This window comes from Fukomys damarensis, unplaced genomic scaffold, assembly GCF_012274545.1.
Source record: "Fukomys damarensis isolate Sample0158 unplaced genomic scaffold, DMR_v1.0_HiC HiC_scaffold_20, whole genome shotgun sequence".
Classification (NCBI taxonomy): Eukaryota; Metazoa; Chordata; class Mammalia; order Rodentia; family Bathyergidae; genus Fukomys; species Fukomys damarensis.
In genome coordinates this window covers 18,450,827-18,476,487 of record NW_022900932.1, presented here as the reverse complement: position 1 = coordinate 18,476,487, position 25,661 = coordinate 18,450,827, and the positions used below count along the sequence as shown (strand labels likewise).

At 34.7% G+C, this 25,661-nt stretch overlaps 1 protein-coding gene across 4 annotated transcripts in view; it reads right to left on the bottom strand.

Moving 5' to 3' along the window:
* Nucleotides 1-25,661, bottom strand: part of Micu1 (mitochondrial calcium uptake 1) — a 180,149-nt gene that overhangs the window by 108,035 nt on the left and 46,453 nt on the right. For 2 of the 4 annotated variants that reach the window (XM_033766549.1, XM_033766550.1), the window contains exons 4-6: nt 23,897-24,059; nt 7,616-7,659; nt 1,506-1,517 (exon numbers count right to left, since the gene is read on the bottom strand). In XM_033766549.1, coding sequence (XP_033622440.1) covers nt 1,506-1,517; nt 7,616-7,659; nt 23,897-24,059 — 219 coding nt within the window. The remainder of the gene's footprint in view (nt 1-1,505; nt 1,518-7,615; nt 7,660-23,896; nt 24,060-25,661) is intronic. The other 2 variants (XM_010606589.2, XM_010606592.2) reach the window with 1 other exon arrangement.

Sequence of the window (25,661 nt, the reverse complement as noted above, 5' to 3'; positions counted from 1 at the left end):
GCCAAACCCAGGGGCACTCTACTACTGAGCTACAACTGCAGCACTTTTTATTTGCTCAATTGCCCAGGCTGGCCTTGAACTTTCAATCCTCCTGCCTCAGTCTCTCAAGTAGCTGGGATTACAGGCATGCACCACTGCACTGGGCTAAGAGTTTTTAGCTGCCTCCTACAGACTGTTCTACCACAATTAGATGGAAGCGGCTGTCCCCAGTCACAGGTGTTAGCATCTCATCTGATTTACTCCTCTAAAACAGAATTCCCAGGATTAGAAACACTGATAATGATGAGATCACCAAGAAATTGTTCTGATGAAATTATTAAAGTTTTTGTTAGTTTCAGAATGCAATAAAGGCAAAGGCATTTAGATGATAATCTATTTCACTAATAATGGGATGACTGGTTTGGAGTCTTGGTATGGGAACTACTAAAAATGTATCTCATTTTAAGAACAAAGGAAAAAAATGTGCTGTAAAAAGAAAGAACATTCTGTAATCGTAATTAGTTATATCATTAATTATTTCAACCCAAAAGAAGCTCTAATTGAGTTTAATTTATATTTTTATTAAGACTGTCAATTGCCAAAATTGCAAGGGTAATTTTTAATGAATAAATTTTTAATAATGTATAAACTATAAAGAGCCCACGCCTCTGAAGATCAACTTAAAAAAAGCACTTGACCAGAATGTCTGAAAATCTCTTTTGCCAGCTTGTAACTATACATTCCTTCCATGGGTTTTTCTGTGTATCTGCTTGCTTTTCCAAGTTAAAGTTATTGATTAGCTCAAAAGAGCAAAATAATGAAGTCTTTCTAAATGGTTCACCTGTTTCCTCTTAAGCCATGTTAGTGAGCAAAGTGCAACTAAGCAACTGCTTATCTATATTTATTACATAATAAATTTCAAAGCAAGGTATGGCTGCATGAACCTACAATTCTAGACTATAAAAACCTATAATTCTGGGAGGTTGGGGCAGAAAGATTTGCATTTGTGCCCAGCGTGGGCAACTTACTGATTTAGTGAGAACCTGTCTCATTCATAAATAAATAAATAGGGCTGACGATGTAGCTCAGACAAAAAGCCCAGTAATTTCCCCAAAAGCAAGAAATTTCAAAGTAAAAATACCTATTTTTAACATGAAGTCACTGTTGTCTTCCATTCCCATTAGTACAGTTTAAGTAAGACTATAACATCTCAAATAAAACTACTTAAATGACCCAATTAATTCCTATATGACGTAGTGATTAAAAGTAAGCTTCTTGACCTCTTGTGTAACAGCATGTGTTAAAACTTCCTTTTCAGTTATGCTGGGTACTACATTCTCAAGGACTTGTGCATTGTTTGAATTGTCGTATTAAAGATAAAGTATGTTAATTTAAAGTGACAGGAACTGAACATTCTGAAGGGAGCAGGGAAAGGACATGAGCATGCACTGAACTTTGGTCTCTGAAGCGTTACTATGGATTCTGGAGCATTAATTATTTTAAGGCACATGCTGCTAAGTCAGTACCTGCCAAAAATCCTGATCAGAAGATAAGAAAAAGAAAAAAATTGTCATTGATTATATGAACAAAATCGACAAATCAAATATACATATCACAAAATATAACATATAAGGAGCAATTAAAATCTATAAAAATATCACTGAGCACCTGGAAATAAAAAATGAGGAATACACAGAAATGTTTTGATATTATCTGTTAGATACAATAAAAGGGTCAGTTGAGCAATGCAATTCCCAACCTCACCAAAATGAAACACATGGCTGTATAAGATCTGCATATTTCTATAAAAAGAAAATACATGAATAATTATGTTTCTTAAAGAAAAAGAAAGCACACATTTCTTTTTTCTTCTTGACAGTCAAAGCATTTTTAAATTAACGTTCACTCTCAGAATGTTTCACATTTCATGCATATATTTTTTTTAACTTCCTGGCAAAGTGGTTGCTTTGCCACCTACAAATGAGCAAACAAATATGGATGAGTTCAGAGGATTATTGTTTACTCAAAGGAAGGATTCAAAATGGCTATTTAGAAACAGGTATCCTCCAAAATTATGCTGCATGAAGTAAAGGATTATCCATACAGATAAATGCTTTCATCGAGGCTGGCACTTGAAGCTGTTTAAGTTATTTAATTTAGTTGGCTAACCACTCCAAAATATCTTCGATGATCACATAGTTTTTATTTATTTTTAAACTTTAAAAATATTTTTCTTTTTTAATGAAATGTTTGCAGTACATAATGGCTACATTCTTAGCGGGGAGTTGGTACATGTACAAAACACATCAGATTTTATTCTTTCTTCATTCCTTTCCTCTCTCCTTTTCCCCTCCCTCTCTCCATCTCATAGTGCCTTTCTCTTTTGCAAAAGATCTAGTTCCCTATTTCCTAGTATCTATCTTTTAGTTTGCTTTTTATTTATATTTTGGGTTTCTTTTCTGTAAGAGAAACCACGCAATATTTAAGTTTGTGTCTGATGTATTTCACTTAGCATTATGGTCTCAAAGTATATCCATTTTCCTTCAAATGACTCAAGTTTAAGAATCAAACGGTTTTAAAGATTGTTTTCATTAAACAAATTTTACTGACTGAAATAAAATTTGATGTAAACTTACTATCATTTTCAAACCAAACTTACGAGCACTATAAAAGTGCTAGGCTGAAAAAAGAGATGCTATTAGTAATTTATAAATGTGCTACTGGGACTGACATGATAGAGGCCAGAAGGATTTTATAGCACAGGAGTGAGATGAACTGTTATGAACACAGGACAGCTCAGATATAACAACTCAAACCAGAGGTCTCTCTTTGGTTAACTTTCTAGTTTTTTTTAGCCCAAGCAAATTTCTTATTACAGAGACAGCACTATGAGATTTTTATAGCTGACTCGACTGGGAAGAAAAAACCATGAAGAGAACAATTATTCACAGGATATGCTGCTGTTCTGTAATGTTTCATATAAAGCAAGAAAGATTACATAAATGATAGCAAGTAAGTTATTCTATAAATTGAGTAAAGGGCTCAAAGCCATGCAAAATACCTATAATTTGTAGAATCAGACACTACACACTGTCCAATTTTACTGACAAGGGACCTGGCACTCAGACGTTAACCAGTGTCTTGCCCAAGGTTACTCAACTACACAGCAGAGTCCACAGTTGGGTGAATATACAATTATCTCTATACTCCACACTTTCTTCATCCTATTCTATTACACATATGTACAGCAGTCCACAAGGTTGTATTTTTTCATGCCCGGTTCAGCATGCTTCATAACATCTACTAATCATTTACACACGGCTGTCAAATACTGAGATGCTAAAATAGAAATGCCTTGGAGAATATTCCAGAGAGCAAAGCAAGATATTTTTTAGGGCTATTGTGTGGGAAAAGTTGCTAATTTGTAAGAAGAGAGAAAACTGAGAAAACGTTTTGAAATAATTTAAAGAACTTTGGGTGTAAAAGAGGATGGTAAATTCTTTGACTAAAAATAAAACAAAATTTTAGAAGGTGTCAAAGGACTAATTTTTTTTGGATGCTGGGGATTGAACTCAGGGCCCTCCCTATGTTAAGCATGTGCTCTACCATTGAGCTCTACCCTGTTAGCCCAAAGGACTTCCTCAGTGTTGACTTAGCACCTCAGTTCACCAGTCATGCAATTACATTCTAAATATCTGCTCATCTAAAGGCTCTCTGTTCAAATGATGCTACATTTAACACACAGCCAATCAGTATTTTAAAAGGTCAATATGTTTAGCTTTTAATAGAAACATTATTTTCTCTATTAGCTTGGCTACAATCAGCAAAGATTTGATTTCTCAAATATAGATAACACTGATCACTTTAAGAGTGATGCTTTAATAAAAAAGAACAGGGCACTTTTCAAAATACTATTTGGTAACTCATGGTACATGAGAAAATAATGGAACAGAAAACAGTGAAATTGACATTCTGATTTCTAAGTATAGGTATTAAAATATGTAAGACTCATTTCCCTTCTTTAAAATGAAAATGTTATGTGGTTTTATGTTTATTATAGGTTTCTAGCTTATTCTGGTTTTCCAAATGGAAAAAAATGAACTTTGACAGCTTTTACCAAAAAGAACATGAAAGATCAAGAGTTATTCTGAAATTGAAATAAATATATAAAAAACTCAACAATCCCCCTCACCTCAAACACACTTCTATCATTCTTGCCACTTTCTAAAGCAGTTCTGAAAGTTCTTTTCTGTGAGCCTTTAGTTGTGCTGTTGTGACTGCCTCAACGTCCTGCAACAACTCAAAACGTTTACTTCTCAATGTCATTTCACTTTGGGAAAGAGCCAGAAGTTGCATGGTGCCAAATCTGGTGAATAAAGTGGATGAGGATGCACTATAACGTTTTTACGAGCAGCCTTTCCGTTGGATGGCACTTGGCAGCAGCATTCAGTTTGGTCAGACCTTGTAAGGACATTAAACAGGACTTCTAGAACTGCTTCAGAAAGTGACAAGAATGACTGGATAAATGTATTCAAACTTAGGGCGAGTACTATACTTTTAGAGGGATTAATGGCAATGTGTCATTCACTGTAAAAATCTTTCAAATATAAACATTCACTGTTTTTTGATCACCCCTTATATTTTTGTATTATTATCTTAATAACAGTGCTAGCAAGATATTAATAATTTTCATAAGAAAAAATCAGAATTCTTTCCAGCTTTGAAGTTTTAAAAACTTTTAAACCTAGTCTGAATATCTTAAAAAATATCACTTACCTACAAAATACATTCATAAAACCTGCATCTGTAGCTGTCACAATGGAGGGTGAGGTGGGAGGGTGGTTAGTAGGGCTCAAACCCAGGGCCTCAAGCATGCTAGGCAAGCACACTGAACTACATCTCCAGATCTTTTTTCAAATTTTACTTTGAGACCAGGTCTTGCTAAATTGCCCAAGCTGGACTTGAACTCATGATCTTCCTTCCTTGGCCTCCTAAACAGCTGAAATTACAGGCTGCTGCCATTCTTTTTTTTTTTTTTTTTTTAAATTGAGTTTATTGGTACATTTTAGGGATACAGTACAGTTACATTCATTGTTGGGATCTTGTACCTCTACATGACAGGTCTTGGTTCTCATTTTTTGCTACCATTTTTTATATAGGACCTGTTTTAGTAGAAAGTTTGAAACCCAATAGATGATGCAGTTTCTGGTAGTAATATAGTTTATAACTTTTCTACAAAAATCCTTAAAGAATTTATTAACATAAGGCAGAAACAGGCTGTGGAAAAAGATTCCTACCCAAATTCAAAAGCTGCTTAATCAAACTCAGTTTCACTATCCGCTCAAATAGGGACATTCTGCCTATTACTTCCAAGAAATTTTCTAGTTACTTGAACAGAACAGGGCAAAAGATAGCAAAACAAGAAATAACTACCCAATTATTTGTCGATATAGTTTGGCCATTCTTTTCCACTTGGCATCTGGAGATAAATGAAAAGCATCCAGGACAATGTTATTTGTATTTTACATTTGTTATTGCTTTCAATTACTTAAAGGTTAAAATATGATTCAATTAGAAGTCAATATGAAAAACTAATGGTTGTTACAGGTGAAATAACAGTTTTAAAAAATGTTATATTTAAAATTAAAATATGGCAGCCTAAATAAGGGAGGCAAATGATGGAAGTAAGCTGTCCTTTCTCTAAGCATGTCATAGCTAGTTATTTTGTGAGAGAAAGAGCAAGAAAGAGGCGGGAGCACACTGTAAATTCAAAGCAAATCTAGAAGGAAATTCTTCCAGGATGTTTAGTTTTCAACTATAGTTCTGGTGATAATGCATGATGTTTACTTTAATTAACCATAGATATCTAACTTTTCAGCAGGAAACTGTAAAACTTACATACTCTAGAAGGTGCTATTTAAGAATTAAGATTTTCTAACCAAGAAACAAAAGTCATTAAGACACAAGAAAAATAATAAAAACAGTTGAGTAAGTAATGAACCTTATCATAACTCAAGTGAAGGACATCATATATGACACAAAATCCCTGGAAAAACTTTTAAACTAATCAAATATTAATGAGTTTCACACAACTCATCATTTAGCATTTTAAAATATAATAGAAACATTCTTAAATTATATATGAAACAAAGGTTACTCATAAAGACAAACCAGAAGTAGGCTCAGTATAAAAATATGATTTAAGCTGGGCTTGATAGAGCCTGCCTGTAATCCCAGCACTCAGGAGGCTGAGGCAGGAGGATCACTGTGAGTTCGAGACCAGCCTGGACTACATAGTGAGTTCCAGGACAGTCTCAACTGCATAGTGAGACCCTGTCTCAAAAAACAAAAACAGACAAAAAAAATCTTATTTAAGAAGCGTAACCTTCTCTTTATTTTTTATTTTTATTTTTTCCTAACCTCCTCCTTAAAACAACACTCAGATACATACTTCACAGTGAGCCAAAATAAACCTTCTCTCTCTTAAAAAATGTATTTTACGGAAATTAATACAAAATTTCAGTGAAAAACTTGGAAAAGAGAGATAATGTACATATCAAAAGGTGAATGAGGGCCGGGGATTTAGCTCAGTAGTGCCACAGCAAGCACAAGGTTAGAGTTAGGGTTAGGGTTAGGACAAACAAACAAAAGGTGAATGAAGGAGAACTCTGGATTGTTTAGTTATTGCTAAGGGTCACTGGCTCAATTCTACCCTTTGTAAGAAGAATCACCTATTTTCTCTTTCAGTACTCAAAAAAATCCTCTTTTATGATCCTGCCTTTTCCAGCCACTCCATGATTTCCTTTTGATTTCTTTCCCTTTATCCTCTGTAGAGCCAGGCCTGACTCTTCCTTCCTCCTGATGTACTTTTTTCCTCCTTCTTTGTAAAACTGACACTTTACTTTTCTTTCTGACCCTGTGTAAGGTTTTCTTTTTCATTTTGAAGAATTTAGTCTGAACAGGAAAAACACATTTGGCTTCGTGAGATAATAAAATTGAAAGTTTCATTTTTTTACATCTACAAATGATTCATTACATAATTTATTCAGGTATAAAATAAAGAATCAAAAGTAAGAATAATGCAAATATATGTAAATTTGGAGTATTTTTCATAATGGATGCAAAAGCACTATAAGAACCTTCGTAATTAATTAGGATAACTGCTGTATGCTTTCAGAAAGTTTAAGGAAGGTCAAATCAGATGTCTTATAAGAAAGGCAAATTAATATTATGGGAGTTAACGTTTATGATAACTATTGAGTTAACACGCAAAAGTCAACAACACAGAATTAACCTTAAATATAGAACAGGTAACCCATGAAAGTCACCTCATATGGAAAAAATATAAAAGAAACTCCTGCTTGATTCTATCTATAGGAACATGTGAAGGCACAGATCTTCTAATCTATGCACACTTTTTTGACAAGAGAGATAAGTGTTCTAGGATCTCTCATATATAAGGCTAGAAGAACCTGAAAATCTTCTTAGAAAACAGGATATATATATATGTAAGTGTCACACTTTGCTCACCTTTCCATCAAAGCGTTTTATAATATACTGATACATAAGGCTAGAAGAACCTGAAAATCTTCTTAGAAAACAGGATATATATATGTAAGTGTCACACTTTGCTCACCTTTCCATCAAAGCGTTTTATAATATACTGATCAAGGCCCAAATCTGTAAAACAAAACAAAACAATTTATTTACTTACTAATAACTCAAATGAAATATATAAAATGACAGCTCTTAATTTTATTTCCAATCATTCAAGTAAATGTCAACATGTATTCAAAATCCACACAAATGAATATTTTGCCCCACTTACAGGCTCCAAGTGTCAGTGCTAAAAAAATACCAGCCCTTTTACTTTATGTATTAGCAAAGTAAGGCTCTGTAGGGATAACAGTCTTATGTGCAGGCCTATTAAACGCTAGGGCCAAACTAGACCTTTAGACTCTCCCAAGGTGGTACTCTTTCTATTAAATCACCTCTAATTAAGGGAATGGATATTAATTTAATCTGAATGCATGAAAAATTTTTAAATTAAGTTAAAGAAAAGAGTTAAATACCAAAAGAACTTTTGAAACAAACCCCAAAATTGCCAATCTTACTACGATCCTCCTCTTAATCACTTGAACCCAGGGGTGCTCTACCACTGAACTACATTGTCAGACCTTTTTATTTCTTTTTGAGATGGGGTCTTGCTAAATTGCTCAAGATGTTCTCAAACTTGTGATCCATCTGCCTCAGCTTTCCAAGTAGCTGGGATTACAAGTGTGTGCCACAGCACCCAGCCTACCTTTATTCTGGTATATCTAATTTTGAATTCTGAACTTTTTGAAAGATATAAATAAATACATTAAATGCCCTTAAGGGAAGGGATTTTTTTTGTCTTTGCACACTGCTTTATCTCCAGCAGTGGAGATAAAGTGCTTGATTAATAAATATATGCAAAAGAATGAATAGCAGACAGTTCCTGTCTTGAACAATCACAATTCTGTTACAAATATGTATGAATATAATAATTAACATTATAAGGGAGCAGACAATAAGAGGGTGCTGTAGGAATTTTGAAAGTTGAAACATCAGTTCCCAAAAATAATTACTCATTATTCATTTGTGCATAATTACTCAGCCCTTTTCTTTCAGTTCTGACCTTATTCATGTGAGCTCAGGCATAAGTACAGTGCCTATAGTATGATCATAATCAGATTATCTCTGCTCCCAGAAGAAGCTATTTGCATTCTACTTCTACAAGTCTTGTTACACATTCTCCTTATCTGAAAGGTGTTTTGTCTTCTAGAATCCCATCCTGAACAAACTGAACCATGGAGTGTAAAATAAAACATACGATTCAGGAAACTGAAGAGAATTTTATTTCATTTATTTTTATTTTTTGGTTTTTTGAGACAGGGTCTCACTATGTAGTTGAGACTGACCTGGAACTCACTATGTAGCCCAGGCTGGTCTCGAACTCACAGTGATCCTCCTGCTTCAGCCTCCTGAGTGCTGGGATTACAGGTGTGCGCCACCACGCCCGGTGCTTGAAGAAAATTTTAGAAACAATTTTAATTTGAAACTTTGTAAAGATATCAGTTAAAAAGAATAAATTTCTATGATAAAACAGAGAATGAGAGTCATAGATATTTAAGACTTTGATTATCTACTCCATTTTTCACCATAAGGCAACCTTCCAAGACCACTGACAAAAAGACATCAGAATGGAAAAATAAAAAATATGAGAGAAAATGATAGAAAAACAGAATTCAAGAGGTTTAGTACATATACAGTATATATGCTTTCTAACAAGTAGCACTGCCCAACAGAGACAAAGATGAATAACAAATACAAGTCATGTGTAACTGAAATGTTTCTAACAGCTACCTTTAAAAAGATAAAAAGAAACAGATTAATTTTAATAATATATTTACTGAATGTATCTAAAATAGCTTCATTATAGCCCACACCTATAATCCCAGCACTCAGGAGGCTGAGTCAGGAGGATTGCCACAAGTTTGAAGCCTGGCTCAGGTACACAGTGAGTTCAGGGCCATCCTGAACCACAAAGGGAGACCCTGCCTCAAAAAACTAAAAAAACTAAAACTAAAAAAAAAAAAAAATCCCTTCATATCAAATAGTAATCAAGATAAAATATAAATTAGAAACTTTATATTCTTTGTATTTTCAAAATGTAGAGTGTATTTTATAATTATGACACGTTTACAACTTAGACTTGTCACATTTCGAGTATCAACAGCCACATGTGGCTTTAAGCTATTACACTAAATAGCATAGACTTTATTTATTTATTGGCAGAACATATTGGGATCAAACTCAGATGCTCTACCACTGAGCTACCTCCCCATTCCTTTTTATTTTTATTTTGAGAAAGGATCTCACTGAGCTCCCCAGGAGAGACTCAAATTTGCAATTCTCCTGCCTCAGCCTTTCTCAATGCTGAGATTACAGGCTTGCACCACTGTGTCCAGCTGTGAATAGCATAATTTTAAATTTTTGGGTTAACACAGTACCTAGGAGATATAGAAATGTTAAAAGTTTAAAAATTATTGCTTCTGGGGCTGGGGATTTAGCTCAGTGGCATCATGCCTGCTCCACAAGCACAAGGTCCCGAATTTGATCCCCAGTACTGGAAAAACAAACAAAAAATCATTGCTTCTGTGACATGAACTTGGGGGATGAAAAAATGAAAAAGCTTTATGCTTTCCCTCTTATGCTATTCATCATAATTTAGGAAATGTTTTACCGTGTGCATTTTAAAATCAGAGGGAGCCAACAGAAGGACAAGTTGAATATTTATTGAGCATTCTAGCTATGTATAAGCAAATACTGACCTAAAGTAAGGCAAGAGTTTCATAATTTTAAGTTAGAAGGAATTATTATTTCACTTTAAGATTTTGAGCTCTTGATCTGCCAAATGAGGTGGATGGTTGAATTAGGTCAGTTTTGTTTTATGTTTTTTCTTTTTCTTTTTTTTTTAGTGGTACTGTACCACCAAAACCAAGGCCTTACACATGTTAGGCAAGCACTCAACCACTGAGCTACATTTCCAGTGATTTTTGAATTGTGAGACAGATTCTCATTAAATTGGCCAGGCTGGCCTAGAACTTGTGATCCTTCTGAGTACTGGGATTATAGGTGTGTGTCATCACACCCAGTTTAGATCAGTTCTTTACATGGTTAGAAGTAATGTTCGCGTAAAGTGGAAGGATGGCATAATACAAGGTCACTCACTACTACTCTATCAGTCCCAATTATTCAGATTAGAGGAGAACATAAAGAATAAAATAAAAAATCAGTGTGTGTAGTTTGAAAATGCTACTCAGGTGACTTGCAGTGACATAGTTCACCTTTCACTTCTTCACCCAAAAGCTTTGATTCCACCTTAGAAACAATGGGTCTATATTATTTTTTCTAAGCTGCTTCCTATGATCTTTAGGCTTTTACTTTAAAGTTAGTTAACAGTCATAGTGTGCAGTTAAATATTACTTCCTTTTTTGTTAATGAGGAAGCTGAGGCTGGGAAAGACTGAATGATTGTTTTCTGATAAGTCTAACAATTTTTAAATTACAGCAGTTACCTCAAGTTCCATTGGAAAAAAATGTAAAAGTATAGAAATTCTTAAAAGAACAGTAGCAGTTTAAGTAAGCCTCAGTGTAAACATTTAAAAGGAAAATTTGCTTCAAAGGCAATAGCAATTGATTTTATGAAATTCATTTTGTCAAAGAACAAAAGGGCAAATGGAACAAATGTTTTCTTTCGAGGTCTGTATAGATTTTCAGTAAAAGGAAACTGGATAATTTTGAAGTCCTAGCTACCTCTCAAAAATTTCAATTCATTTTCTAGCTTAACACTTGAATTTACCCTTTAACTTTAATAAAATGATATTTTTCAGTAAGGTAAGCTAATATAAACCAGCAAAAGAAGTATAGTTCAAATTTACCCAGATGAGAGATTATAGTTATTGATTTTAATAACCAATGTAATAAATTACAAAATTATTTATTGAGTATTTGTTGTAGGCCCTAAAATCGGTGATATTATACACACACACACACACACACACACACACACACACACACACACATTTATTTATAGTAATTTTCATAACAAAATTAGTTGCTGTTATTATCATCTCAACTTTACAAATGAAAATATTAAGATTTGGAGATGTTAAATAATTTGCCTAAGATCACACATAGGTATTTCTAACTTTTTTCCAATTATTTTTATATATTCTTGGCAATTTTTTTATTGAGCTCATTTTATCATTATTGTGCCTATCACTAAAATAGTCATCTTAGAAGTTCCTTCTTGGACTCCATTTCTTCTCATTTACATCATTTGTCTCACCAACTTCATTATAGATTCAGGATATGTAGCAAACCCAGACCAGGATAAACTAAATTAAAAACACAAAAGAAAAAAAAATCAAACTGATAAAAACTAAAGAAGGGGGAGGGTTGGCAACACTAAAACTTTGAAGTAGCCAGTTTGTAATGAAAGAACTTCAACTCAGAATTCTTTATTTAAATAAAAATATACTGGAGGAATGAAAATCAAAGATTCTAAAATGAGGAAAACTTAGTGAATTCATCACTCAGAGACCTGCTGTAAAATATTTTATTCTTCAGAGGGAGAAGAAATAAGAGCAGAGGGAAACCTGGTACTTAAGGAATAATGAAAGAACGACAGAAATGGTAAATATCTATCTATATATACATTATACTGTCTTCTCTTGTTTGTTATGTAAGGGTTTTCAATGTATATGGATATAATGCAAATGTCACCAAACATAAAGTGAGGTGGGATTTAAAAGGTGATAAGAGATCTATATCTACTTGAAATGGCAAAATATAAATTCTCAGACTGTGAAAAGTTATACACAATTCCTGCAGCAATCAATAAAATAAATACATTCACAGAAATATGTTTAAAACTCTAAACATCAATTAAAATTAAATACACCAGGGCCAGGGATTAGCTCAGTGGTGCTGCACCTTCCTTGCAAGTGCAAAGTCCTGAGTTTAATTCTTGGTAACAAAAACAAACAAACAAACAAATAGACTAATTTGAATTAAATTAAATACACCAAAAAATTCAAATAATCCAAAAAGAAGACAAAAAAGGGTTGATAGTCCTAGATTTAAATATATCAAAATTATGTTAAATATAAATGAGTATATTAATTAAAAAATAAAGGCTAACATATTGGATAAAAAGTTAAGATCCAACTACATATCCACAAAAACCCCTATATTAAATATAATGGTACAGATTTAAAAGTAACAGTGGAAAAACATATATGATAAAAAAATTGACCAAAAGAAATATAAAATGTCTATATAAATATTAGGCTACAGGGCCGGGGATTTAGCTCAGCGGTTCGGTGGCCTGCCTCGCAAGTGCAAGGACCTGAGTTTGATGCACGGTACCAAAAAAAAAAAAAAAAAAAAAAAAAAAAAAAAAAAAAAAAAAAAAAAAAAAAAAAAAAAAAAAAAAAAAAAAAAAAAAAAAAAAGGCTACAAAGACTTAAGAGCAAAAAAATATTTGCAAGGATAAAGAGGATCAATTATGTAAACAGAAGGGTGCCCATTCACCAAACAATGTAACATCCTAAAGAGGTATGCACCTAATAAGAAAACTTCAAAATATATGAAGCAAAAAACTAACAGAACTTAAAGGATGAACAGACAAATCCACAACTAAGTCAGAAATCAATGCCCTTCTCTCAAGAATTGAGAGAAAAATCAGTAAGGATACAAGAGTAGAAAGCAGATTAGTGGCTTTCTGAGACTCTGAGGTCAAGGAAAAGAAGAATAGGGCCGGGGATTTAGTTCAGTGGCACCATGCCTGCCTCACAAGTGCAGGGTCCTGAGTTCAATCCCCAGAACAAAAAACAAAAACAAACAAACAAACACTATAATAAGGAGAAAATAAGGACTAAAAATAGGAATGAGGAAACTTTTGAGGGTACTGATCAAGTAAAGGTACAAGATCCCAATGATTAATGTAACTGTACTGTATACTTAAAAAGTACCAATAAACTCAATTAAAAAAAAGGGTACTGAACATGTTCATTATATTGACTGTGGTGATGGTTGCAGTAGCATATATATATATATATATATATGTATGTGACTAAACTATAAATATATAAACTATATAAATAAACACTTTGTAAATATGTGTTTAGGTTAATCACGCCTCACTGAAGCAGTTGAAAAGAGACAGTATAAATCACCAAACAAAAGACTGATATATTTGAAAGTATAAATATTGATAACTTCTCTATATTAAAAATTACCACAGTCAAAATAAAAAGACAGGCCCCCTAGTAAGCAAAGTAATGAATATGACAGATTTTAAGAGACTATATTAAGTGTTTTTACTAATCAAGAAGAAAATTACAGAGAAAAATGAGCAGAAAATATAACAGGCAATTCACAGAAATGGGAATGTGTGTAGTCAGTAACATACACAAAAGATAAGCCTCACTAGTTGTTAGAAAACACAAAGTAAAACCACAAAGATACAATAATTTATTCCCATCAGTTTGCCTAAAGTTTAAATCTAACAATATCAAGTTACAACAGGAATGCAGAGGAGGAAACTCTCATATATTCTTGGAAAAAGGGTTTGGCCATGCCTAGCAAATGTGGAAAAGAAGGTGCCTATAACAGGCCAGTGAGTCCATTTTCAGGTTTATGCTGAAAATGATCTCTTGCAAATACACAAGAAGAGACATAGAGAAGTACAGTACAATTTGTAATAGTAAAAAACTGGCATGGTAGACTATTTTTCTCAAATATTCATTTCTTTTCCCTTGACCTGAATGAAAAAAGCCTTGACTTTGGCTTTGTTGAATGACTTGCTTTGGCCAATGGGATATTAACAGGATACAAGCACCCTTACAATGGCCTTTGGAAGGGTGGTGTGTTTTCTTGCACTTCTGTTGTCATTATGAAAAGAATCCACCCTGGACTAACCTGCAGTTTTAAAACGTAATAAACATAGCATTGTGTGGCAGTGCACACCAGCTCTATGCAAGGATGAGGCAAGGGGACCACAAGTTTGAGCCTAGCTTGGAAAACTTAATGAGACCTTGTCTCAAAATAAAAAAGGGTTAGAGCTGTAGCTTATTTGAAGGCCCTAGTTTCATTCTCCGATACTGAGGGTTAGGGGGAACACACTGCTGATAAAACCATGAAGCAGTGCTGCCCTAGCCTAGCTTGGCCTATCTACAAAGCATAGCTACCTAAGATCAGAACACACCTCATGAGATGTGCAGATGCTTAAGCTAAATAAATACTTCTACGTTTTATGCCACTGTCATTTTGTAGTTGTTACAGAGCAACAGCTGACCAATTAAATCATAAATGAATTAAACATTCATCTATGAGAACCATGGATAAATTAATACTGGTATATTTATACAAGTTTACACAACTGATATTCACAAGAAAATAGTAAAAAAGAATAGCTATACACATTTACCATAAAAAAGGGAAATGTAGCCGCAGTGTTACAGTAACAACCTTAAAATTTCAGTGGCTCTCACCTATGATAGCTTACATATTATTCAGACAAAGACTGGCTGTGGCTATATATTCACCATGGTATATAATCTGCGATTCTGGCTGATAGGGCAGTCTCTATGTAGAATACATCAGAGATGGGTACAAAGGTAGTCTCTGCTGTTTTCTATATTCCTTATACATCTGAAAAAATTCTAAGTCAAATTTAATGCTCTCTCTCTCTCTCACACACACACACACGTTAGTTCCAGCTCTCTCTCTGTATCTATCTTTTTTAGTTCCAGATCGATCTATCTATCTATCTATCTATCTATCTATCTATCTATCTATCATCTATATTTTTTAGTTCCAGCTCTGTATTAAAGGGAATAAAGAAAGAAAAGAGGGATAAGGGAAAACAGGAAGTAGTAAAGCTGTTTAAAAAGTATGTAAGTTAATGGGTTGGGGATTTAGCTCAGTGGTGCTGTCACCTGCCTCTCAAGTGCAAGGACCCTAGTTCGATCCCTGGTACCAAAAAAAAAAAAGTATATGTTATTAATTAGCACTACTTATCTCTACACTTAAAAATAGTTAAGATGATAAATTTTATGTGCTTGTGAAACTTTTAAAAATGACATAAGCAGTATGTTGATATACTTGTCTTTTCTGCCCTCTTCAAAATGTTGATTATTTCCCTTTCAAATACTCTACTCATCCAGGATAGCTGTCTGTTCTTGCTTCCCTCCTTTTCCTCCACATTCAAATACATTGCCTTCTTTTACTTTAAAAAATTATGCCTTCTTCATTTCATTATAGACAGCTAAGTGAAGTAGAAATATTCTAGACAGGAAGGACTTCAAGGGAATCAGTGCAGAAGATAAGAACACATTACTACTGTGGCTAGAGGCGCATTTGTTGAAGGCCAGGCTTCAAGATAAAGATAAAACGACTAGGCCTATCTGACAACCTAAGGGATAAACAATAACTTGAAGATTATACTGTAACTGGTATCACCTGGTCCAATAAAGTCCAGATAGACTTCAGTCACCCAAGTAGGTGACCAGGATCTCCTGACCCATCCCTTCCTAAAAAGATCTTTGTTCTTCCCATGCTCCATGACCTGTTTCTCCATTGGATCAATGTTACCTAAGAAGCTATACTTGTAATCTTACTGGTTGATCATAGTTTTGACCCACCTCGTGATTTTGCTCTATAAAATTTTCTTTGAGAAATGGGTTCGTTGGCAACCCACTTTCAAGTCCCCTCTTATCTCTTGGGAGCTCTCTCACTACACTTTTCCTACTCTTAAATTCTGTGGTTCTTTCGAGTTCATTCGTCAACTTTAGGGAACACAAACTTGGTATATTTGACATCTAGCATGTTGGAAGTTATACTTTTCCCTTATATCAATTTCAAATCTCTAACTCTTGTCACCTGCTTAGACAATTAAAACCAAGCCATTCTAGTATTAAAACAAACCAGTTCAGGGCTGGGGATTTAGTTCAGTGGTTCCACCAACTTCCTGGCAAGTGCAAGGTGCTGAGATCAATCCCCAATAGCAAAATAAATAAACAGACAAATAAATAAATGCCAGTTCACAAAGAAGACAAGAGGGAAACATAAATCAGTAAATATCTCTGCCTAAATGTGAAATATGGTCCAAGCTAGGGCACTGTTACTACAAAAGAAGTCTTTGAGGGCTGGGGATTTAGCTTAGTGGTTCCGGAGCCTGCCTCACAAGCACAAGGACCTGAGTTTGATCCCCAGTACCCCCCCCAAAAAAAAAACCCTACCAAAAAAGAAGTCTTTGCACACATGTTCAGCAAAATTTAACTATAAGTTGTAACTGACAAACTTCAAGGTATTTGATAATTAGATGACACTTATTTCCTGTGGCTCACGTAAGTTATATTTATTGTGTAACACATACTATATAATTAAATTATACTGTTTCAAATTAGTATAAAATATCCAGAAGGATAGGGTACTATTTAAGTCTTAAACATTAAAACTTGTCTGTACTTCAGCAGAGTCCAGAGTCTGTATGATAAAATTTTATTTTCTATAAGCTTAGTCTATAACTATATTATTTCTTGGTCTTTTTTTTTTACTAAGTGTTAATCTTTATATAGTCAAAGATGACTCAGTTTCAGATTTCAGCAACATCTCATATATAATTTAACTTTTGAATGTAGGTCTGGTATTTTGAATTGGTATACAAAGGTCATGAAAATTATGGTTGATGAATCCAGGCCACAGTGGCTATTGCATATCTAAACCCAACACTTTTATCTGGATAAACTATAATTATAACAGACCCGAGAACTAATTTAGTTTGATCTTCCTATTCAGCTTCAACTTATATTATTATTTTTTAAATTTTATTTTTATTTTTTGATACCAGGGATCAAACTCTCGACCTTGTACTTGCGAGGCAGGAGGCAGAACCACTAAGCTAAATTCCCAGCTGCACAACTTGTATTATTTTAATCCTCTTAGATTATGCTCATCAAATGTGTGGAAATCTTTTATATCAGCAGGTACAACAGTAATGGGGGGGGCTAACATTTACTGAGTCCTTGCTTTGTTTTAGATATAGTTCTTAATGTACATTATTATTTCATTCAGTCCTCCTAATAAGTACCCAGAACAGGAGTGGACAAATAATTGTCCTCAGGGCAAATCTACTCCATTGTTTTTTCTTTTTCTTTTCTAGCCTCAGAGCTAAGAATAGTTTTTTGCTGTTGTTGTTTTGTTTTTTTTTAACTATTTTTACTGTTTTGCCTCAGTCTGCCAGGCCTTAACTATTTACTATCTGGCCGCTGAGGAAAACTCTGGTGTTCTCTGGTGATAGGGCATATCACTAATGTCTAAAGAAGCCCAGCTGCTGGGCACGGTGGCACATGCTGGTAATCTCAGTACTCTGGAGGCTGAGGCAGGATGATCGTGGTAAGCAAGACAAAACAAACAAACAAACAAAACTCCCACTGTATTAAAGGTGCTTAGATTTAAGAACTCATACTATATGGTAATCCATGAGACATTAATTTTTGGAAAAAAGAATACGACGACTCACATATTCCATGAAAATACAGCCCACATATTAATTCCCACATACTGTTCTCCATAAGGTAACAGCAAATTTCTTCAGCAAACGGACAGAAAGTAAAGACTTCAAGTTTATGGGCTATATCTGATCTCTGTTCCAACTATTCAACTATTGGTATAGCTTAAAAGCTGCCATACATATATGAGTGAGCATAGGTATGTCCATAAAATATATTATGAATACTGAAAATTGAATTTCAGATACTTTTCAGATGTGACAAAATATTATTTCTGTGATTTTTCCCCCTACTCATTTATAAACTACAAATGTACAAGCCATTCTCTGCTCATGGGCTACATAGAAACAGATAGTTATAACTGGCCAACTCCTAGTCCTACAGAAAGAACAGTATAGGGAAGTTGAAATAAAAGCACAACACAGTAGATAAGTGGAGAAAACACTATTGTGGAAATGTTTTAAAAATGTATTCACTGTACTATTTAATCAAGTACAAATGTGTGTTGCTAAAAATGCTTTAGGTTAAAACTATGATGAAAGCAAGAAAGGTCTTCCAAGAGAGAATAGGGTTTCAAGAGAACTAAATCACAATAAGATGTGATTTCCCCCCTTTTTAAATCCTTTTTTATTTTTATCTCCCATGTAGAAGAAATCACATCAAGATGAATAGGGTCAGCCAGTTGGATGCGGTGGAAAGGAAACAGGGATCCTCTTTACAATAGGGTATGCTCTTCTCTGACCAACGTTCAAGTTTTCCCACATGGAACTTTTAAAACTTGCCCCATTGTTACTGGTTACCTAAATCATTGCCTGGCTATGCAGAACTGGTTAGTGTAACAGCGACAGTCACTCAAAGTCCACACTGAAGCAACTGCCTGATTCACAATACCCAGGGATGGCAATGATACACACATTTTACAGAAAGGGAGATAAGACCTGCTCAAGTCACACACTCACAAACATTTTTTACCTTTTAAAAGGCTTCCTCCTTAGCTATGGCAGTACAGCAGTATTCCTAGTCAACTTTTAACTCAAAACTCATCAGCTATCTACTCATTTTAAAACTGCTTAATTTTAGGGCTTCATGTAATCTGTGCTTCATGATTATTTTTGAAAGGTTCTAAAACTATAACTTTCAAATTAAGAACTGTTGGGTATCCTGGGATACAGTATGTGTGAAGTCATGACAAAACAAAGTTGAAATATGAGCTACTGGCTATAGTCCAGGCATCTGATGATGACAAATTCAAACTATAAAAAATCTACAGCAAAGCTCTTCTTCAACTCATACAGGAGTAATATATACTTCACTTCTGCTGTATCAACATTTGTGGAAATTTTTGCTCATGAGTAAATGAAAACGAAGCCAAAATCTCATTGAATCTCATTTTAATATATTAGAATTTCCCCTCATAGCTATCATCTTAGAAGAAAATTATTCATTATTTTGACTTCTTTATGAAAACCAGGAATGTACTTGGCATATTAGGCATTTAATAACTATTCTGTTTATGTAACAGGTCTTTCAATAATTAAAGAATGGGGGCAGGAGCCAGTACAGTGACATATGCCTGTAATCTCAACTGCCGAGGAGGCTAAGGCAGGAGGATTGCAAGTCTGAGGGTAACCTAAGCAATTTAGCAAAACCCTGTCTCTCAAAATAAAATGTAAAAAGAGAGAGATAAAAGTTTAGTGGTTTAGCACACCACAAATGAAAATTACAAAACAAAACATTACAAAGTTAAATGACAGAATATATAGAAGAAATTAGAATATATATAATGATTTCCAATGAGACAAAAATAATATCCTTTAAATAGCAAAATACCCTTTAGTGGTCTGTTTAAAGTCTTTTTTCTTTTGTTTTTTATTTTTTGACAGAGTGTTTTGCTTTGTAGTTCAGGCTGGCCCTAAACTCACTATGTAGCTCAGGCTGGCCTCAAAACTTGCAGCAATCCGCCTGCCTCAGCCCCCCAAGTGCTGGGATTACCAGCATGCGCTACCATGCTCAGCTCCTCTTGCTTCATTTTCTTTGTCACACTGGGAGCAAAAAACATCCTACTTTCAAGGTACTGATACAAATGAGATTGTATCTGGACTAGTTTATTTTGATAGGAATAAAAATATTTTATGGTCATAAAAACCAGGAAGATATTCTGCAATCTTTTTTCTACATCAAGGTTTCTTTTCTTTTCCATTAAGTTTACTGGTTCATTTAAAGCAAACAATACAGTTGCATTTATCATTGGAATGTCAAGCCTTCTTTAGTTTTTCCCACATCTCACAAAACAAGGTGCTGAAATGAACTTAAAGGGATCTAAATCTATAACTCAATGCAATTAATTGGTATAACTCATTTAAGAGCTGGGTTAGTTGGTGACAGCAAAAATTAATCACTGCATTCCTGAACCCATAATACATAGTGAATGGATATATACAATATCTATTAGAAAATAAAGGAACATACAAGGAAGACTAAAATATTCTCATTTCAACATTCAGAGTTATCATTTCGGCTGCTTCCCTTCTGATGGTTTATAAAATTCTTTCTACATGTGTGAAATACAAAGGATAGAAAAACATGTTAACACACAGGGATGCAACCCATAAAAATCTAGAATGCAGGAAATTCTACAAAGACCTATGTTCTCTCATAAACACACATTGCCTTAGTTTAGACTTTTTTTTTTCTTTTTGATTTTTTGAGGCAGGGTCTCCCTTTGTAGTTCAGGATGGCCCTGAACTCACTATGTAGTCCAGGCTGGCTTCGAACTCTGACTTTTCAATCCTCCTGCCTCAGCCTCCTGAGTGCTGGGATTACAGGCATGTGCCACCACCCCGGCTTAATTTAGACTTCTTGAAAAGCAAGGGATCAGCGTGGAAGGACTGAGGAAAGTGACATGGGATGAGGGAAGCTAACTAAAGGATATTTCACTGAGCTGATTACCATGGTGGACAAGTGGGCTCAATTCCCCTTGGACTGCCTGAGAAATCATAGTTTGTGTATCAGAATTCATCATTCAACACAGTGAGAAGATGGACAACATGCACATCACATGCATCAAATTCACTTATTTTTTATATACACCTCGTACACACAGTCTGAAGGTAATTTCATACAATATTTTTGGTGCATCTACATTCTGATTATGAGACACAGGTCAATTGTAGAATTTTCCATTTATGATGAGTTGGCACTCAAAAAAGGATTTGATTTGGAGCATTTTGGATTACAGATTTTAGATTAAGAAAAGCACACACACACACAAAAGAATCCTTATCCTGTAATGGCTCTTATATTTACTAATGAAGTTACTGTCACTCGTGTTTAATAGTTTATATTTCTTTATGTAACTTCAAGTTACTGTTCAGTATCTTTTTACTTCAAATTAAAGCACTCTCTTTAGCTTTTCATGCAAGTCATGTTCAATGAAGAACAAACTACCTAAGCTTCTGTTTACCTGGAAATACTGTAATTTTTTCTTCTGGTATTCTTTATTATGTGTGCAGTACTATACTACACGGCATCCTACCCTCAGGGATGGTTTCTATCATTTTTTTTGGCTCCCATTCTGTTAATGGTTAAATGTTCTTGCTTGTTGACATGCTGTTTATCGTCTTATTATAGGTTGGATATTCTGAATATTACACTGTGTATTTTATTAAAAACTGACATTCTGAATATCAACCTACTCTCTAGGGTTTGGTGTTGCTGCTTTTCAAAGATTGTAGTCATTATTTGTTTTGTTTTGATTTGTTGGTACTGGGAATGAAACCCAGGGCCTTGCACTGCTAGACAAGTGCTCTATCACTGAGCTCTTTTTAAAAGATTTATTTAAAAACGGAGTCTCCCTAAGTTGCCCAGGCTGTCTTCAAACTTGTGATCCTTCTGCCTCAACCTTCCTAGTAGCTGGTATCACAGACATGTGCCACTGTGCCTGGCTTAGTGACTTTTCCAAACGATTGTATTCCTTGCTGTGTGTCATCTGCACTGTTGTTTTGTTACCTAAGTAGTCAGCAAGTCAACTGATAGAGATTTCCTTACATGCTGGAGCCAAAAAGAATGGAAAATGAAACAAAACTTCACTCAGTGTTTGTAGATTGGCCCTGAGCTCAGGCTCAATGTTTAGTCAGGCCATCTATATCTCTGCCTTAACTTGCAAGTCTTTACCAAATATGTGGTTCAGAGTATGCACACTGCACTCCAGATTCCTTAGTTCGTACGATAACCCTTCATAGTTCTATCCTGCTTTTCTACCACCTCACATCCTGTAGAATCCTGCTGGGAACAGGATCTTGAAAACACAAATGTGCCTGGAAGGAGAGGAACAGGCCATTTTTTCTGGTTATAAGCAAGCTCTCTGGAACCAAAGGGAACACACATCTCTTCTCAAAACTGAAGGTACTTATGTCAGAGATGGAACTGAATTCTACTTGCTCAAGAGAAAATAACATAATGATTTCCTGGTAATAAACCAAATGAAACCAGAGTAAAATGGGGAAAGATAACTCATGTGTATAGAAACAATATTGTGGCCAGGGATTTAGCTCAGTGGTTCTGCTGCCTGCCTTACAAGCGCAAGGTCCCAAGTTTGATCCCAAATACCAGGAAAAGAAAAAGAAAAAGAAATAATACTGTGGTTCAAATCCCAAAGCAACCTTCCTGCTAAGGTCACCGGATGCATAACCTGCATAATGTTGTATTCCTCAAGGATTTAAACTAATAAAAATAAATAAAGTGGATTTGTGCTCTTAAAAATACAAATTCCTTCAAATGTCCTTCTCCTCACGCTCACCCTTCCCAGGCCTCTTGATCTGTCTCATGATTGTCCCATCTGCTATCCATTGGCCTGGGTGACTACAGGTAGTATACTACATGTCTTTAAATTGTTTTTGGTAGGTAACTGATGTCAAACCCTAGACAGATGAAGTAAAGGCAAGCTTTTGCACTAGTTAGTGCTAGACAGGTCAGGTTGTACAGCCGTAATTTTGAGAACAAGGTCAGTACTGCCCACCTCCTTTCCCCACAGTCCTGCCTCCCACACAGTGAGCCACATCAGCAATGTGGCTGTTGACCAGATGGCTGGGAAATAGGGCACAGTAGGCAAAAGTACCAATCGCCAAAATTTAGGAGCCTCTTTTCCCATTAAGCACTGCCTTGAGAGTATGCTAATTAGATTGCAGAGTTGGGGTGGGAGATCCTGGTCTGTTTTTGTCAGCTTAACGGTTGTTTCAGTAGAAGATTTGAATCTTGGAGCTCTCTACTCTATCACTTTCCTTGCAAATACATTGTTAAATTGTTACATTTAACTTGAGGTCTTTTATGTTCTGTCCATAAACCTTGTTTGTTCAGGCTGTTTCTTCTAAGCAAGATTTATTCAAATGTAGGCATACTGTCTAGAAAGCCTTCCAGATTGAGCTAAATGTATCTTCTCTTTACTGCTACAGGACTTTTGCAAAATATTCTTTTACAAATTCCACATTCTTCATATTACCTATTACTGTTTTCACCTCCTTCACTAAGAACTAACCTTGCAGCAGTCATATGTACACTGCATTATGTTTGGGAACTCTCATTATGGTGATGAATTTCACCCACAGGGCTATGATCTCCTGAATCCTGCCCCACTTGCCACACTGGCCTGACCACAGGCTCCTGTTTATATAAACTCATATGCTCCAGCACAATGCTCAGCAGTCAAAAGTGACACAGTGAATATTATTACTGCACAGACCAATACAATTTAGGGTATACATGAAAAGAAGCAAAGAGGCCTATAACAGAGTCTTATTTTTCACTTTAGTGTCTTACGTTCTGGTTGTTTTTCATTGGGTGTTATGGATCGCACAAAATCTTGTGGAGTCATAAACACTTCTGTTTCACCAGGCTCATTGATTATTTTCAAGGTGGCAAAATATCGGAAGATTTTGTCTGGTGTAGAGTAGGCTCGAATCCTATTCTCATATTCCATCACCTAAAATTAGAAATTTGAAGAGTGTTACTATATTAAGCAATACTCATACACTCTCATCATCAAAACTTATCAATTCTCATATATTTTTTACATCATATATTTTTCACTTATATATTTTTCTATTATTGAATTTTTATACTATAAATAAATTTCAAATATTTTTGAATTTTCTTTCTTGCAATACACCATTTATATCCCAACTGGCACAATGCTGATTTAATTTTGTATAGTACTCCTTTCTTGAAGGATTTTCTAATTCCTTTTCCCTTCCCTCCCCTTTCCTCTCTTCCCCTTCCTTTCCTTCCTTATAATACATTTCAGAAAATGTATCATGGAAATCAAACCTAAAAACTCATCAGCCCCATGTTCATAAAGGAACTCAGTTATATTTTTTAAAATTATTGTTTTAAATTTGCCACATTAACATAAAAATTACTGTAACTGTCAGTCTTGGCTAAATGTCACTCTGAGACCACTGGCAGCAGCTGTTTTACAATAGTTTTGATTCTAGCACCAGAGGTGCTTTTAGCTACTGAGAAAGGGCTCCTCATTTATAACGACACGTGACAAGAATTCAATGCTAACTTGCATTAAAATCTGAACAGATTTCAAAGGAGACATTATCAAAAGACTGAGCATGCGGCAAACACAAGGAGCTTTTCAACCCCTCAGTAGCTTTGAGACTGAACTGCAAGTATTATATCAAAGACATCTGTATAGACTACAACTATCTGCAGAGTAATACTGTCTATGGAAGAAATATCTTTTTAAACCATTTGTATTCTGGTACTTCTTCTGAATAATAACAGCCACCAGCGAGGAATGGTGGTGCACACCTGTAATCCCAGTACTCAGGAGGCTGAAGAAGCAGCTCTGTGAATTCCAGGTCAGCCTGGGCTACACAGTGCATTTAAGGCCAGTGTTAGGCCCTGTCTCAAAAATAAAACAAAAGAAAACAACCCACCAGAGAGAAAGAGGCAGAGAGAGAGAGACAGAGAGTTTGAGGTTGGAATTCTAAGGTATATAAACTGTAACTATTTAAAGAGGACTTTGTGAACTAAAAAACTAAGTCAAACAAAGGTGAAAGGTAACAGCATAGAAGTCAAGGATTAAGACTCAAAGTCAGATTCCTTGATTGTTATGAGTTACTAAATTATGTTGCTAAAAATTATTAATTTGATTACAATTTAGGCCATTATATATACACTTTGCTATGAAGTTAATATAAACCAGTGGCTTTATATAGCTATAAAGCGTTATTTTGAAACAAGAGGCCAAGGAATGTATAGATTTAAGGTACTCCCATACTGATAAATTTATAAATTACATAGTATATATTTGCTTTTTAAAAACTTTGCATTATACCTTGAAGATCATTCCATACCTAATGATATGGAGCTGTCTCCTTTTAAGCAACTAAATTAAATGTAACAGCATCCAAGATAGCAAAGACTTAAAGCAGAAGTTGAATGTTTAAAGGATTTAGGGATGTTAAGAGAAAAAAAATTTATTAAGAATTAAGATATCCCAAGCACAAGGACCTGAGTTTGATCCCTGGTACAAAAAAAAAAAAAAAAAAAAAAAAAAAAAAAAAAAGAATAA